The 14,923-nt window shown below is 40.9% G+C and overlaps 1 protein-coding gene across 12 annotated transcripts in view; it reads left to right on the top strand.

Moving 5' to 3' along the window:
* Window positions 1-14,923, top strand: part of RIMS1 (regulating synaptic membrane exocytosis 1) — a 227,620-nt gene that overhangs the window by 70,755 nt on the left and 141,942 nt on the right. For 11 of the 12 annotated variants that reach the window (XM_014949338.1, XM_014949348.1, XM_014949342.1 and 8 more), the window contains exons 3-4: window positions 9,262-9,605; window positions 11,581-12,452. In XM_014949338.1, coding sequence (XP_014804824.1) covers window positions 9,265-9,605; window positions 11,581-12,452 — 1,213 coding nt within the window. In that variant the 5' untranslated portion in view covers window positions 9,262-9,264. Of the gene's footprint in view, window positions 1-5,799; window positions 5,854-9,261; window positions 9,606-11,580; window positions 12,453-14,923 lie in introns of all 12 variants that reach the window. The other variant, XM_014949336.1, reaches the window with a different exon arrangement.

The raw sequence follows: 14,923 nt of genomic DNA, 5'->3' as shown, positions 1-14,923 counted from the left end.
CGCGATTCCCTGTGAGTTGGAAAGATGATCAGCCCGAGTGGTCAGAAAAGGCCTCTGTCAGCCTGCACAGCAGAGATCACTGCCCTGAGATTATCCTGCAATGTCAAAAAGGTGCTTTATGTCCTCTCAGTGTTTTTGGGCAATTGTTTGAACTAACAGATCTGAATGTGCTGCACACATTCCCTTACGTTCCCTGGGCAGGTGGTTTTGTCATCCATAAAAATCTTTGTCCAAACTTGATTGTTGCTCTGCTGTATATTCAGCTTATTCCCACTGGGAATATCCTGAACTGCCAGCATCCTCTGTTGCCTTCTGTCCCTACTTACACAGCCAGCAACGATCCTCTTTGTCCTCACAGCCCCTGGCTTTCTGCATCATGTCTGCATAGCTCTGTTAGTCTCTACTATCACTTCCTATGGATCCAAGAAGTCTCTGTAAGCTTTGCTCATCTCCTGTGTCCATTATTCTTTCCCTGGAGTTGTCCCTGCAGACAGAGGTGGCCAGAACAGATCTCCCGGGGACCCATGTTCCTCTGAGTAACTCAACAGTGACACACATCTCACAGGTTGGGAACACCAAATACAGGCTTTAGTCGAATCTAGAGATATCATCAGCTGTTAACACCTTGCTTCAACACAGGATAGAGAGACTTAATCTCTGACGTCTCTGGAGATGCGTGTATATGTGTGTATATATATATATGAGATAAATAGAAGACAGCTTGGTTCTCAGTAACGCATATTGGAAGCTTTCAAGCACACAGTCACTCCACCAGCATTTGGTGGAGCTAATCTTAAACTCTCAGACAGACAAGGGAATTAGCTATGTCTGTAGACTATTGTATGCTCCTACAAGAGAACAGGTCAATGTGCTGTGGACTTCCATCATCCCTTGTGTGACTACAGTGCCTCTCCAACTCAGAACTTTTCAGATTTTATGTACTGTTTGCTTTAGGGCAGAAACCTACATAGACAGTGAGACAAAAAGAAACAGACCTTCTAGCAGTAACATATTGCAAGCCTAGTAATACTTAAAAGAGTTGAAGAACCATAAGGCCCAGATATTTAAATTTCTCAGTGCTTTATTCCGTACAGAATCACAGAGTGGTTGACCTTTGAAGGGGCTTCTGGAGATCCTCTCGTCCGAATCTCTGCTGGAGCAGGCACAAGTACATCAGGTTGCCAGGGCCATGTTCCATCGGGTTTTAAATGTCTTCAAGGATGGAGAGTCCATAACACTATTTTTAAATTTTTTTGTTTTTGAGAGTGCCAAATGAGAATTTACTTCATGCCCATCAAGTCCCCTGTGACCTCCATTAGTTGATCCACTCACTTTTCCTTCCATGAGTTTTTTTTTTTTTTTTACTTCAGGAATTTGACTTTGCAGTCTGACTGTGTTTCCGTTTTGACTAACCTTCTTTACAACTTCTCTGCAGCTACACATTTCCAATTTCTTTTTTCATACATTATTTTCCATTCACACCTCCTCCCCCCACCCCCCCAAAAAAAAAAAAAACCAAAAAAAACCCTCTCTTGCCTCGTGGTTACACTTGGACATAGTTTATGTAAAAGAATATTTATATAAAAGAATAGTACAGAAACATAAGTAATGGTGTAGTGCAGGCTCCTGCAGAGGTGATGTACATGCTCATGCACTATTAAAGACAGTCTTGTCTCAGCATTTGTCTATTTTTAGTAACATTTGTAAATATATAAGTGGATAAATGGAGTGGAAAGCTTCTGGAGAGTTCTCTCTGCTTTTTGAATGACAACTGAAATTTTCTGTCAGTCCTGGCTGTAAGCTGTTTCACGCCATTTATCTTATTTTGTTAGAAATAATTTTTAAAAATGACAGAAGTCTATGTTCCATGTATACCTGTAACTATGGAAACCATGAAGTGATTAAGAGGAGTACAACTGATGCCTCTGTGGCTCATCAAGACAGCCAAATGTTCAAATAGTTAGACAAAACTTTTTGTTTTTAAGAAGGTTAGAAGAATATACAAAAATGATCTATAAAATAATGATTTCTAGTGTAGCTTAATGGTCTATGAAAAGTGGAGATTGATGTTACAAGAAATGTGACTAGCAATTAGTGGCTGCTGCATTATCAGAAATATACTAAGAGATTGAATGAAAATCAGGCAAGAGGAATAAAGTTGAAAAAGAAACTGATCTATGAGGAAAGAGTGAGACCAAAGCAGAGCTTTCTGAAGCTGTGATTGTTGCTGGGGCTTAGAATTCTCCCCCTGCCAAGGAAATAACAATAGCAAGGATGGGATTGGGTAGTGTGGATGAGATCAGTGAGGAAGGAGAGAAAATACAGAAAATGGATTTTAAATGGGGTAGGCTTAAATACAGAACCTGTGGAGGAATCAAACCATTGGGATGTTTGAGATTGCTGAGTTTCAAAAAAAGTTGCCTAAGCCTCCTCACGGTGACCTCTGGATAAATAAAGCCTGTACTGTCTGCTGCTCCATCATCTTTTCCTGAGGGTTTACTTTTTTTCCCAAGAAAGAAATTCTCAAGCCCAGACAAATCATTCCAAACAATTAATACTTCCTGAGTCTCTTTGGTTTTTAAAATCCAGGATAGTCTCTTTGATTTTTAACCCCTCCTTTCTCCTGGTATAACAGTCTCTCCTGTCTCCCTCCAAATTGTAAGTTTGTAATTTTTGATCATTTTAGTTAGAAGTAGACCTAAAGCCAGAGCTACAAGGGTGTGCAAGGTTTTACAATTTGTCCAAGCTGTTCTGCTTTAGGAGGTCACAGCTGTAACTAAGACAATGCAATTTTTGTAGTATGTTTTTAGTGGTGTGTAATAATTAATTTGTGTAGTAGATTTAGAAAAAAAAACTTGCGGGGGAGAATATTTCAAATTACTATATGCAAATGTGTCAGTGTGAATTTTTTAGACAAAAACTTCTCCACTAGCGATTTTGGTTTCTTCCTTGGATTCTGAAGGCATTCTCAGAGAAGTGCATTGTGATAGTGGCCAGAGCCTGGCTGTGCGCTGGTTTAGAGATATTATTTCATGTGATAACTTGTTAGTTGCCTGAATGTAACACTTCCAACATTCAGCTTGCTGCAGGTTTAATCTAGAGAACGTTTAATTTTTGTGGGAGTTGTTGGGAGCTTTCTGAAAGATTGGCGGGTGTAGTTGAGAGATTTTGGCAGCAGGGCATGTGAAGAAAGTCAGTTTTTATCTTAAAATGACTAGTAATGCTGTTGCTAGCAGCAGTGTCAACAAAACTGGCATAAAATACCCTTTTGATGTTAACTCCTTGAATCATCGCTCCACTGTGCCTTTTCTGCATCTTTCTGTTGGCAGTTTGCTTAGAAACTTGTGGGTTTAGAAACTTAGGCCAGGAATAAGCTGAGAATCAGTGTGTGAGCTGTGTGCTCACACATGGCCCTAAAAGCAGGCATTTGATGCCATTTCTGCTGCCCTGTGGTACATAAGACACACAGGTGTGGCTGGCAGATGTGGTTGGCAGGGTTATGCCCCCTGAAGAGGCACGAGGCAGCCAGGTGGGATGTGCTGACTTATCTCTGATGGCACCAGACCGTCACTAGGCACAGGGCTTCGCTTTATTGTGTCGTGACAGTGAGTGGATTCTTTTTGGATGGAAACTTAAATATCTGCCATGCCTATAGGTATTTTTGTGTAGACAGAAGAAATTTAAGCATCTTCTTCTCACCCTTATTTGTATAAGGATCTGATCTGGAAAAGATCTGCATGAGACCTGATTTGGAAAGAGTAAAGATCTCAGCTAACTCTGAAAAGCAAGCAGGAAAAGAGTAGGGAGTGTGCTCTCTAGGGCAAGTGGGGAATTCTGAGAAGGTGGGCTTTTAAGCGTCCTCAGGGATGCTCTCAGTCCAACAGGTAAATGGCACTGCAGCGGTTAAGGTGACATGTGGTTGTGTGAGCAGTGGGTCCTCCTTCCCTACGAGCATGTCCTGTGGCTGAATTGCTATGTAGATTCTGTGTTCCCAATAAAAGATTGCACTAATGAAGTATTTATAGGGCTTTTATAAAGCTGCCTATTTTGTGAAGCTTTTAAGAGTATAACCCCTTGAAAACTGCCATGCCTGTGCAAAATTTTATTGCATTTGTCCAGTGGGTTCAAACATTATTGGAGGGCGTGGGGAGAAAAAGGGGAAGAAACCAATCAGCTGTCAGCATAAACATCATTTTCTTGCCAAACTGGGATAAAAATACCAAGCTGAAAAACTAAGTTATGAAGAAAATCTGCTCTGCACAGGAAGGGAAGAACAGAGTGCTAACACGGCTTTAAGGTCACAGTCCTGAAATGTCTGAGGCCCGTGTGTCCCATAAGCATCGGTGTGGGTGAAGGGATCCTCTCCCTGCTTCAGTGTTCAAAAACATTTCTGTGCTAGTTCAAGGTACTGGTTTGGGTGTAATTTCAAGATGTAGTTTAACAGGGAACGGCAAGGCACTGCCGTAGAGAAAACATCCTCTACGCCTCACTTGTCTCTGTTCCTGGCGTGATTTCACTACTCATCATAGCCCTCCGTGAGAAAAAACAGAAGTGACAAAAAAATCAAACCAATTAAAAAATAAAGATAAGTTTCTTCTATGTTTTTAAATGCAAGTGGCTTCTGGGAGGACCTGACAGTCAAAGCAGAGGGTACAAGGGGATATGTGGTATGGGGAAACTGGGAGCAAGGAAAGGACAAACCCTCACAGGGAGAAAGAAGAGCAAGAGAGGAGGGAGGTGGGGAGAAGACCTTCCCTTTTGGTGACCAGGAGCCACTGGAAAAAACTTAGCTGTCTGTAAAATTTTGAAAAATCTATTTAATGAAAGCTTGGATTCACAAGCACATTTTCATTAGAAAGGCAGAGTTGTTTACTTATTTAGATTTTGGGCTAATGTAAGGATTCAAGTAGATTTTCAGCTTCATTTATTTATATTTTAATGAACTGGAGCCATCATGACACTTTAGCTAGGGTTTTATTACAGAATTCATTTTGATATAGCAAAAGCGATAAATGCAATGCCTTGTACTAATTTCATGGTTTGCTGCATGTTTTATGTTATCCCGGAAACATAGTCTAACTTAATTCTGTGAATGAATAGATTTATAGGAGCAAATTGGTAGCATTTCTTCCCTCTGACTTCCAAGAGATGGTTCGCGGGGGGTGGCAGAGCTCTGCTGAAGCTAATGGTGCCACAGGCTGAGAAGAGGCTCTGCCTAATTAGATCTGTGCGAAATAACGAGTGTCTTCTAGAAGAAGGTGGCTAAAAGAACATTAACAAAAGCAATCAGCTGGAAAGAAGCTGCGTATATGCCCTTCAGAAGGGAAATAGTTAAGATAGCGGGAAGGCTCCGCAGGGAATAGCCTGATTGGGAGCCCTGTTCCCTGGCTGGCAGCACGGAGGGGACGCGGGGTGCCTGGGGTCTGCCCTTTCCCAGCTCACCAAGTGGGGAGGAGCGTGCTCCGTCTGGGGTCTCCTCACCCTCGGGGCTGGGGTGAAGGATCTGGGGAGCTTGCTCTGGCTTCAGCCTTTGTTTTGCCTGGCATGTGTTAACAAAAATTGGGTACAAAATTTGTGTCCCTCCTAACGTGACTTTAGCCTCCCAGTGCATGTCTGGAAGTCTTGAAATGTATATTTGAAAAAAGCCTTTTTCTGCGTTCTAAATTGCGGTTTTGAAATATGTAATCATGAAGAAGTGTTCTTATTTTTGTAACTGAAAATGCTCTTTTTCTTTGTGTGTATAGTTGTATATATTGTTTACTATGAGCTCTTTCAAGTTGGAATTTCATGTTGTGTTAGTACAGGAATACTGTTCCTACTCATTGTGGATCACATTCAGCAGTACCCGTAAGAGTAAGTTTGAGGAATATTTTTTTCTGTGAATGAAACCCCCCCTATTCCACATGAAGGCAAGCATGGGATCCTTCTAGCATGCTTTCACGCAGCCTGTCAAGTTTCCCCGTGAATCGGTGTGGGAACTGCTGACCCACCTCTGCTGAGCCCTGTATGTGCCACTCTGGCTTTGTGATGGAGCGGTCGAGCCCAGACCCCTTTGCTATGCTGTGAAAGTGCACATTTCCCCACAGCCACGCCTATGAACCCTTTGAATGAGGAGCACCCCTTCACCGGTTCTCGTTAATAGCTCCCTGTGCATTTCACTGAATTTCACTGAATTTCTAGAGTTGGAAGGGACCATAGAGATCATCTAGTCCAACTCCCCTGCTGAAGCAGGATTGCCTAGAGCTTGACCCGGGCAAGGATGCAGTAAAGCAGAAACAAACCCAACAGCAATACCAGGCTCTGGGTGCGTTGAACGACTCCCTGCAGCGCTGCGTCAGAGCTCTCCACCCAGAAAAAAATACACACAAACTAGTTTTGAAGAGACAGGCCAGAGTAAAATTGTCTAATGCTCTTCATTTCACTGATGCATCGAGTGGAGGTCCAGAAGCCACATTAGAGAACTGTAATCCTTCATCAGAGCATTTTTTTAGTTGCCTAACATCTGTGGATTGTTAAGATAAGTTATTACACAGACCTGCTTTAGTTTAGATTAGTTTGGACCGCATCCCAGTATATTCAATCAGGATATAATTCCTGCATGCTGCTAAACTGCTTGCTCCACGTATTTCTCTAAAAATGTTTTTCAGTATACGGTTTTGTCGCTGAAACTGTTCTGTCACCTCAAGTTTTGGTTGTTATTTTTTCCTTTTAAAGAAAACCGTTTATTATTTTTCCTTTGGGACCGAATATATCTCAAGGCAAAGGTAGCATTTATTAAGTCCTGAAGAGGTTCCTAAGCAGGGATGGTAGTGTAGCTTCTATGTGAGTATAACACAGAATTCCTCTCTGTGTAATCTGTGGTGACTGGTGTGTATTGTGTCCAAACTGCAGTGTTTAAGGACAGCCGTAAGAAAATGGGTTTGTATTTACATGTCTAGTGTTTCTTCTTTCTGCATTCTGTATTTTTGTGTCTATTTGTGTGTTAGCTGTTCCTATTTGTTTGGATCTCATGACATTTTGCATAAAATGAATTACAATATCAAAAGTGATTATGTAAATTAACGGTAATTTCTTGACGTTTATTACATACTTTATACATATTTTAAATGATCAAATACATTAAATTGTAAATGAAGTCTGTTACCATCTCTACATTTAAATGTGCTTGCATACATACACACATATGTAATTTAATTAGAATATTTAAATTTTACTTCAGTATTCCTTATCCTTCCTGTAAACAAACTGTAATTTATTTATTTTTTTATTAACACTTTTTTCACCTTTCCCTGTAAATTGATAAAATACAGGCAAAGACATATTTTTCATTAATGGCTTTGGTTTATAGCGTTGCCATAGATTTTTATGGACAGACAGGTGCATGCACACTCCTGCTCTCTAATCCACTAGCAATTGTGTCAGAGTCTATAAAGACATGGGGTTTTTTAAATACCTGTAAAAATAATAGCAGATAGACCAAAAATCTATTGTATTAGAACAGATAGCCTGGTAAACTGAATCTGGTTTGTGAGGTATACTCCATGAAGGAAATAAGACATTTTGGAATCAAGGGATTTTTTTTATTAAAGGACTAGTATTTATTTTGTCGAAGTTGCTGTTCCTATTATCCTACTGCGGGGGTTTATCAGAATATCAGTTTTTATCATAACACAGTTTGTGCCGCTGTTGGAATAACTGTAGCTTTGGATAAAATATCTATTAAAATTTTAATTAATTTTAATTATCTTTCATAAATAGGAGAAATATAACAGTCATCTTTTGATAAAGGCACAATCCAGGGAAAAGAGTTGGATGCCTTCTCAGTGGGGTTTGGTCAAAGAGTAGAAATGGTATTGGAAGTTCTGATGTATTCTTCATGCCTAACCAGATAGTCTGTTCTAGGGTGCTTTAAATAAATCTTAGTTACGTTAAATATGTAAAATACCTAAATTTTTCATCATGCTATGTAAGCCATGCTCTTCCTCCCCAGGCTAGAGAATAAGAGAACTCTGTACCAGAGCTTTGTCCTGTTGCACCTTCTTCCCTGAAGTGATTGTTTTTTCTGTTCCTTTTAAGTGTTGTATACTTTTGTGACTGTTGCATCATCCCTGTGTTTACACAAAATAATTCAAGCATATTTTTCATTCCAACTTTTGCCATCCTTCTTACCCTCTTTACAGTTTTACCCATTCTTTTACTTCTTTCCACATTAAACTAAAAGAGCTTCCTTCCCATTTTCCTTATTAGCTGTCAGCTTCTTTTCCTCTCATGTCTCTCTGACAAAATTCCCATCTCTTGTATATTCTTCATGCATTTTTCCTTTTTTCTGCCTCAAAACTCCTTTTGTCTTTGTCTCACTTTGTCTTCTTCAATACTCACACACTTTAGAGTCCTGATTAACCTTTTTTTTTCCCTCTGGTGATATACTCCTGTACATAATACTGTCTTGTGCTGTATATAGACTTGAAACATAGAGTCTGACTTTACTGTCTGTGCTCCTGTTTATCTGTATATCTGGAATTAAAAAAAAAAAATTAAAAAAATCCTAAGAAGCACTGTTTATGTACACAGATTAATTGTGTTTGCCAGGGACACGTTTAGTTTTCTATATATTATCTACAGCTCTAAGTCAAAGAGATGGTAAATGATCATTCCCAAGTAGTAGAAAATATGGTATTTATGCATTCTTTTCATCAGTGCTTTTAGCTCTCTATTAGTAGTTTTCTTTAGGTCTTACCTTACATCTCTGGTAAGTAGTTGTTGTGGATGTAGCTAAAACCATGTGCAGTGAACACTGAATTTGCTTGCAGGATAACGTTGAGTTATGTTACGTGAGAAATACTAATTAAAGGGCAATAGCGTGTCAGTTTTCTGGTGGGGTGGAGGTCGGGAGTTAGCCGGGCAGGACTCTGCCACCGGAGGTACATGTCCCCTTCCCAGCCTGGCAGGCTTGTCCTCTTCACTCCTTCCCCACGCGGTGGGCACGGGCTCGGAGGAGAGCTGGGCTGGGGAGAGCATCACCCGTGGGACTGGCCTGTACGGGCAGCATCTTTGGGAGAAGCTCGCGCAGCATGTGCCTGTAGGATGCTTGGCTCCAGGCAGGGCAGCCAGTGCTTGGGGGAGCATGTTCTGGTCCTGTCGTGAGCACCAGCCTCACCAGGTTAGAGAAGAGCCAGAGACCGTACCTGCTCGGTGGTAGGGAGCATGCCTTCCGGGGGCTGAGGGCTGGCTGCGCTGACTCTTCTTGTTGTCTTCAACTAGGTTATGTGGGTATGCAATTTATGTCGAAAGCAACAAGAAATCCTAACGAAATCCGGAGCGTGGTTTTTTGGAAGCGGACCGCAGCCCTCGCCCAGCCAGGACGGGACGCTGAGTGACACGGCGACTGGAGGAAGCTCGGATGCACCGAGAGAAAAGAAAGCAAGGCTTCAAGAGCGATCGAGATCGCAGACTCCCTTAAGCACAGCAGCTGCCTCATCACAGGAAATCTCCTCTTCCAGCGTGCCCTCCGACCGCAGGAAAGCAGCAGAGGTGTCGCAGCCGGCGATGGGCCTGGACCAAAAGCAAGTTTCATCAAGGTCTAGAAGTGAACCTCCAAGAGAGAGGTAATGCTCTCTGGCTTGACTGAGCCTCCCAGTTATAAATGCTAGTTCAGTAGTATTACACAAGGCTGTCAGCTGGGCCTTTTGCGTGTCTAGAACCATGTAAAAACAAAGAATAAGTTCATTTACTGTCCGGGGGAAGGATAAATCTTCATTAGCAAATATATTGTCTGATTTGGTCTGTGCAGCTGAAATGAGGAAAAAAAATAATCATTGTATTTTATGCATATTTCCATGTGCTACAATGCATTTCGGTGTAACTTTTAATGTTGAATTATGGGTTACTTTTAAATTTAAAATTTGGTGGGTATTTTAAAGTTAGCGTTGAGCGCCAGGAGGGGCTGAGGGGCGGCAGGTCAGGGAAGGACGAGGGGATGAAGCAGCGGCTGCTGTTTTGGCTGCTGCCTGGCAGATGGCAGAGCAGTTGGGGAGAAACCTGTGGCAACAAAACAAGGGTCTGCCATGGAAGATCCTCCTTTGGTTTATTTTTGTGTTTTTTTCTTAGCTATTGAAGTTGAAAATGGATGCTGAACAGTGGCTAGTAACTTGCTATGTGGGTGAGGTCTGTCTGGGTTTAACTGTACCAAAGCTCAGCCTCGTGTGATGTGTAAGTGTGCTGTAAGCAAACACATGGGGCCCTCCCCTAATTCTATCCACTTTTTCCCCAAACACTGGCCAGGCCCCCAGAGAAGCTGTCACTCAGCTGGAAGACACCTTCAGGGCAGCAAAATGCTTTCTATTTCTGTTTTTTCTGCCAAAAGTGAGATGGTTATATTAGTTATACAACAGTAATGTTCTCTACTTATCTTTGAGACTTTCAAATGAAGTTGAAGGGTTCTGAATGGAGAGCTTCTGTGGGAAGCTCAGGTCCCACTTATTGCTAAAAACTCAGGAGGAACAGGAGGTGGAGAAAAAGGAGCCAGGAACTTGGCTTGGATCATATCCAACTTTGCCTGTCCTGTAGGGCATCAGTGAAAAGCTGTGATATGCAACTCGAGGATGTATCAGCTGTGGAAGAGAGGACTCAGTGCCCTAAAACAAAGTCCTGGTGACTTTGTCCTGGTGCAGGTTCATCTCAAATACAGTGTACAGGTGTGTTCAGTGTTCTTCAAAATCAATGGATTCATATGTGAACTGGTAAACAAAACAGCAACTGCAATGATGAGAGAAATTAACATGTCTGGTATAAAGGGATTTTATGTTTCTTTGGCTTGCTTATTCTCCCAAAGCAGAAGATGAAAGAGGAGAGAGCATAATTTTCATGCAGCTTCATTATTCATTGTTTTGTACTTTGGCTGTATAAAGAAATAAATTACATTTTTCATCTTCTTTTATTACCAGAGGAAGGAAGTCCATTAATTTATCTCAGGGAGTCCATTTGCTTTTCTTTATATGCTTATGAAATGGGCACTTCTGTCTAGAATTTTAATAAGATAAAGTAGACTAGGTCAAATATTACTGTTTCTGGATATATCCTCTTTTGCACTTTTTAATATCCCTATAACTTCTTTCCATAATGCCCCTGTGGAGATACTCCATTTGGTGGTGTTTATATCTCTACTGTCAGGGTGCTTGAGGTGAATTGTATGGTTGGGCTGTAACCCTCACCATCGCTGCCAGAAAAACAGAGAACGTACTTTGTCTTAGTGCTGCAGTTACTACAAACATGACTCTGAGTCTTCCTACTTTCGTGGGTAAATTCTTTTTATCTGCATTTATCTATGTTAATATAATTTGTGATTTTACTATTTAATTGGACCATCAGTAATCTACATTTTTGTGGACTCCGGAAGTTGTTTGCTCTTGGGAAATACAACTGGAAGGATAAATAGATTTCATTCATATTAATGGATTCAGTACCTTCCTATAAGTTTTGTCACAGCTTATCCTACTTTATAATCTATTTACTGTGTAGTGTATGCAAGTGTTTTTATTTTGCATTCAATTCTTCCAAATATTGTACTCCTTTTCATTGCAGGAAGAAGACGATATTGGTTTCAGACCAGAATGGCAAAGGTTTAAAGAGTGAGCGAAAGCGTGTGCCAAAATCCTCTCTCCAAAAAGAAGGGCCAGCAGATGACAGGGAGCGTAAGGAACGGCACGAAGGCAGAAGGCTGGAGAAAGGCAAGTCACAGGACTACCCAGACTTGCCAGAGAAACTTGAGGAAGGCAAAGTGCCTGATGATGAAAAGCAAAGGAAGGAAGATGAGTATCATACCCGTTACAGGAGTGACCCCAATCTAGCAAGATATCCTGTAAAACCACATCCTGAGGAACAGCAGATGCGCATGCACGCCAAAGTTTCTAAAGCACGGCACGAGAGAAGACACAGTGATGTAGCTTTGCCACATACAGAAATGGAGGAAGCGGAGGTACCTGAGAATAAATTAGGAAAACGCTCACAAGTACAGGGAACTCAGGACAGAAAGTCTCTTGTGGAAACTCAGAGGTCGTACTCTATAGACAGAACAGGTGATGTAAGAATTTCTGTTTCTAAACAATTAACTAATCATAGCCCACCAACTCTCAGGCATAGTCCAGTTCCTATAGAACAAGTAGAATACAAGAACCACGATTCCTTTAAAAAACAGAGCCGCCTTGATCCTAGCTCTGCTATTCTCATGCGAAAAGCAAAGCGGGAGAAAATGGAGACCATGCTAAGGAATGATTCCCTTAGCTCTGACCAGTCGGAATCAGTGCGGCCATCCCCTCCAAAGCCTCATAGAGCAAAAAGAGGCGGAAAGAAAAGGCAGATGTCAGTTAGTAGCTCAGAGGAAGAAGGGGCATCAACACCAGAATATACTAGCTGTGAAGATGTGGAGATAGAAAGTGAAAGTGTCAGTGAAAAAGGTAAGGACCTTTATGTATATTATGCACATGGCCATGGTTTGGAAAAAAAAAAAATTCTGTATTTTTCTCTCTCTTTTGCCTCTTTTTTAAACGTACACCTTTGTTTTTCCCCTTGCCTTTCTTTTTCTTTTTTCCCCAACTGAAAAGTGTCTTACACCTGTTTACGTTTGGTTTGCAATATTTCCTTTTGCATTTTTAGATGAGGTGGTTATGGGTAGCATCAGCTGATGAGCTTCTTTCTCAGTCTCTTCCCTTTTTCACCTAGAACTGACAGAATTTAAGGGTTCTAGTTTATTGTCTCGATGATATCTGTGCTCCCTTGGTCATCGCTTCAGCCTTTTGTCTGTACGCAGAATAATTTTCTGTGAATGAGTGGAAATGGAAAGTGAGTTCTGTAACAATATAAGAAGACCATTATAAAGCATAATAATACTACTGGTACCTCAGTCTTAAGATATGCCAAATTTTACTATATTTAATAAAATATCAAAGCTCTGCCAGAGTTCATTGTTAACAAGGTCAGGACGTGGGGCAAGGGGCGTGTTATATGGGAAAGAACTGAGAATTATCTAACTCGTTGTCTAGATGAATTTGCTCCCAAGCTTACAAGTATGTTTAAAACCTGTTATTTTAGTTTTTCTTCATCTGTTGATGGTAACACTCAGCAGTAAGGAGTAAGTGTAGTACACTGTGTGCTTTTAAACAAAGCCTTTCTTCTTGCTGGAGAAGTTAGCCAAATTTGGGAATGGTGACCAGATAAAATAGGCACTGTCAGAAAAGACTGTGGTAGGACCTACTAACTGTTTTATAACTAATTTGTCTCTAAGTGAGACTACAGTAAGTGGAAGGCTTTTTGTGTCTTTGGAAATAGCTTTTAGCTCCTTAATTTAATTATCTGTGTCTGTAACTTGGAAGTTTTCTGCTGATGTTTATACTCAAAATGCCACCGACTCATCCACATTGCCTTTTAGTTCCTGGCACTATTTCCTGGTGTGTCTTTGATTGATGTATGCTAACCTCTCTGTCTGTCCTTATCTGCTGTTGGGGTCTCCCGACATGCCCTATAGCTCCAGCTATGCATACAGAAAGACACAACATTTTTGTCCCATCCCAGCTGAATAGCTGCTTGTTTTACCTTTCCAAGTATGAACCTTTCCCTTCAAAATACGGATGCTTGCTTTTCTGCTCATTTTTAAGGAGGAATGATGATCATGCCTCTGAGATCTTAATCCAGATTCCACTTAGACATTAAAAAGCCCTCACCTTTTTGACTGGGGAGGGGTTTAAGCAGTGGAACGAATCACACAGTGATGTTGTACAGTCTCCATCCTTGGAGATGCTCAAAGCCCAGATGGAGAAGGCCCTGAGCTATATGCTCTAGCTAACTTGCTTTGGAACAAAGGGGTTTGAACTAGGGATCTACAGCGGTCCCCTCCAGTCTCAACTATTCTGTGTTTCTAAGAGAACACATCTCTTTCCCTTATTTTGTGGTGATGCTTTATGCTGACATTTGGATTTGTGTCATTTTCCCTGACTTCTTCTGATGGTGGCAGTAGCCTGTAATATAGCGTTTCCTTTCCATCTCTGTTATTTGCTTTTGTTTATGTTCATCAGTTTGAGGTTGCTTTTGAAGTAGGAAGGTTTTCCCATGCTCAGTGAGCGGTATCATTATAAACTGGAAGGTCATTGATGTGAAAGTGAAGTCCAGGCTGAAAGTCATTGCTACTGCTATCAATATGTTGATATAGTTTACTCTATAATGCTCCTTTGTAACTAAAAATTTTGGATGGTTCCTTTCAGGCTCACAACACTGATTTCAGCTTTTGACCAATTTCCTGTTGTGGTGTTAAACCATGAAGGGTTGTACTTTTTGTTTTGGTGTTATCAATACCAGAGGATTTCAAAACCTCTGAAACCTTTGCTAAATTTTTATGTTCTTGATAACTGAATCAAGTTTGCAGTTACCTCTGAGATAGATATTTAGGCTCCCCCTTTAGACAGTCAGGGCCATGGTCTGTATCATAATACATTGCCACCTCACTGTATTACAGAAAGGCATCTAGGAAGTGTGAATACAAATGAGAAAGCAGAAGCATTTTTGGTAGTAAACTATCCAATTATTTTTAGAATCAAATCTTCATCAGTACCTGGAAAAATCTGTGGTGTTTCATAAGAATAGATTGAAAGGCAGAAAATTTTATTACCTAAGAAAATCTTTTAGAAATACTTTGATATTTTAAAGGAAAAAATGCCACAGTAAAAGGCTGTAGTGTTAAAATATTGATACAAATAATTAAAAACTGCCCCTATTGTAAACAAGGTAAGAATCCCATTTTTTGCAATTTAGCAGCACCATTGCAAACAGAGTTTCACCCACTGTTCCTTCAGGGCTTTGCTGGCAATGTGGGGGAGGAACTGCACAGGTCTCTGGTTGCAGCAGTTTCGTGTGTAAACCCAGGAGGGTCTGCAAT

This window comes from Calidris pugnax, unplaced genomic scaffold (assembly GCF_001431845.1).
Source record: "Calidris pugnax isolate Ruff unplaced genomic scaffold, ASM143184v1 scaffold132, whole genome shotgun sequence".
NCBI classification, from domain to species: domain Eukaryota; kingdom Metazoa; phylum Chordata; class Aves; order Charadriiformes; family Scolopacidae; genus Calidris; species Calidris pugnax.
The sequence above is the reverse complement of the archived record's forward strand: the minus strand, read 5'-3'. Positions and strand labels throughout refer to the sequence as shown.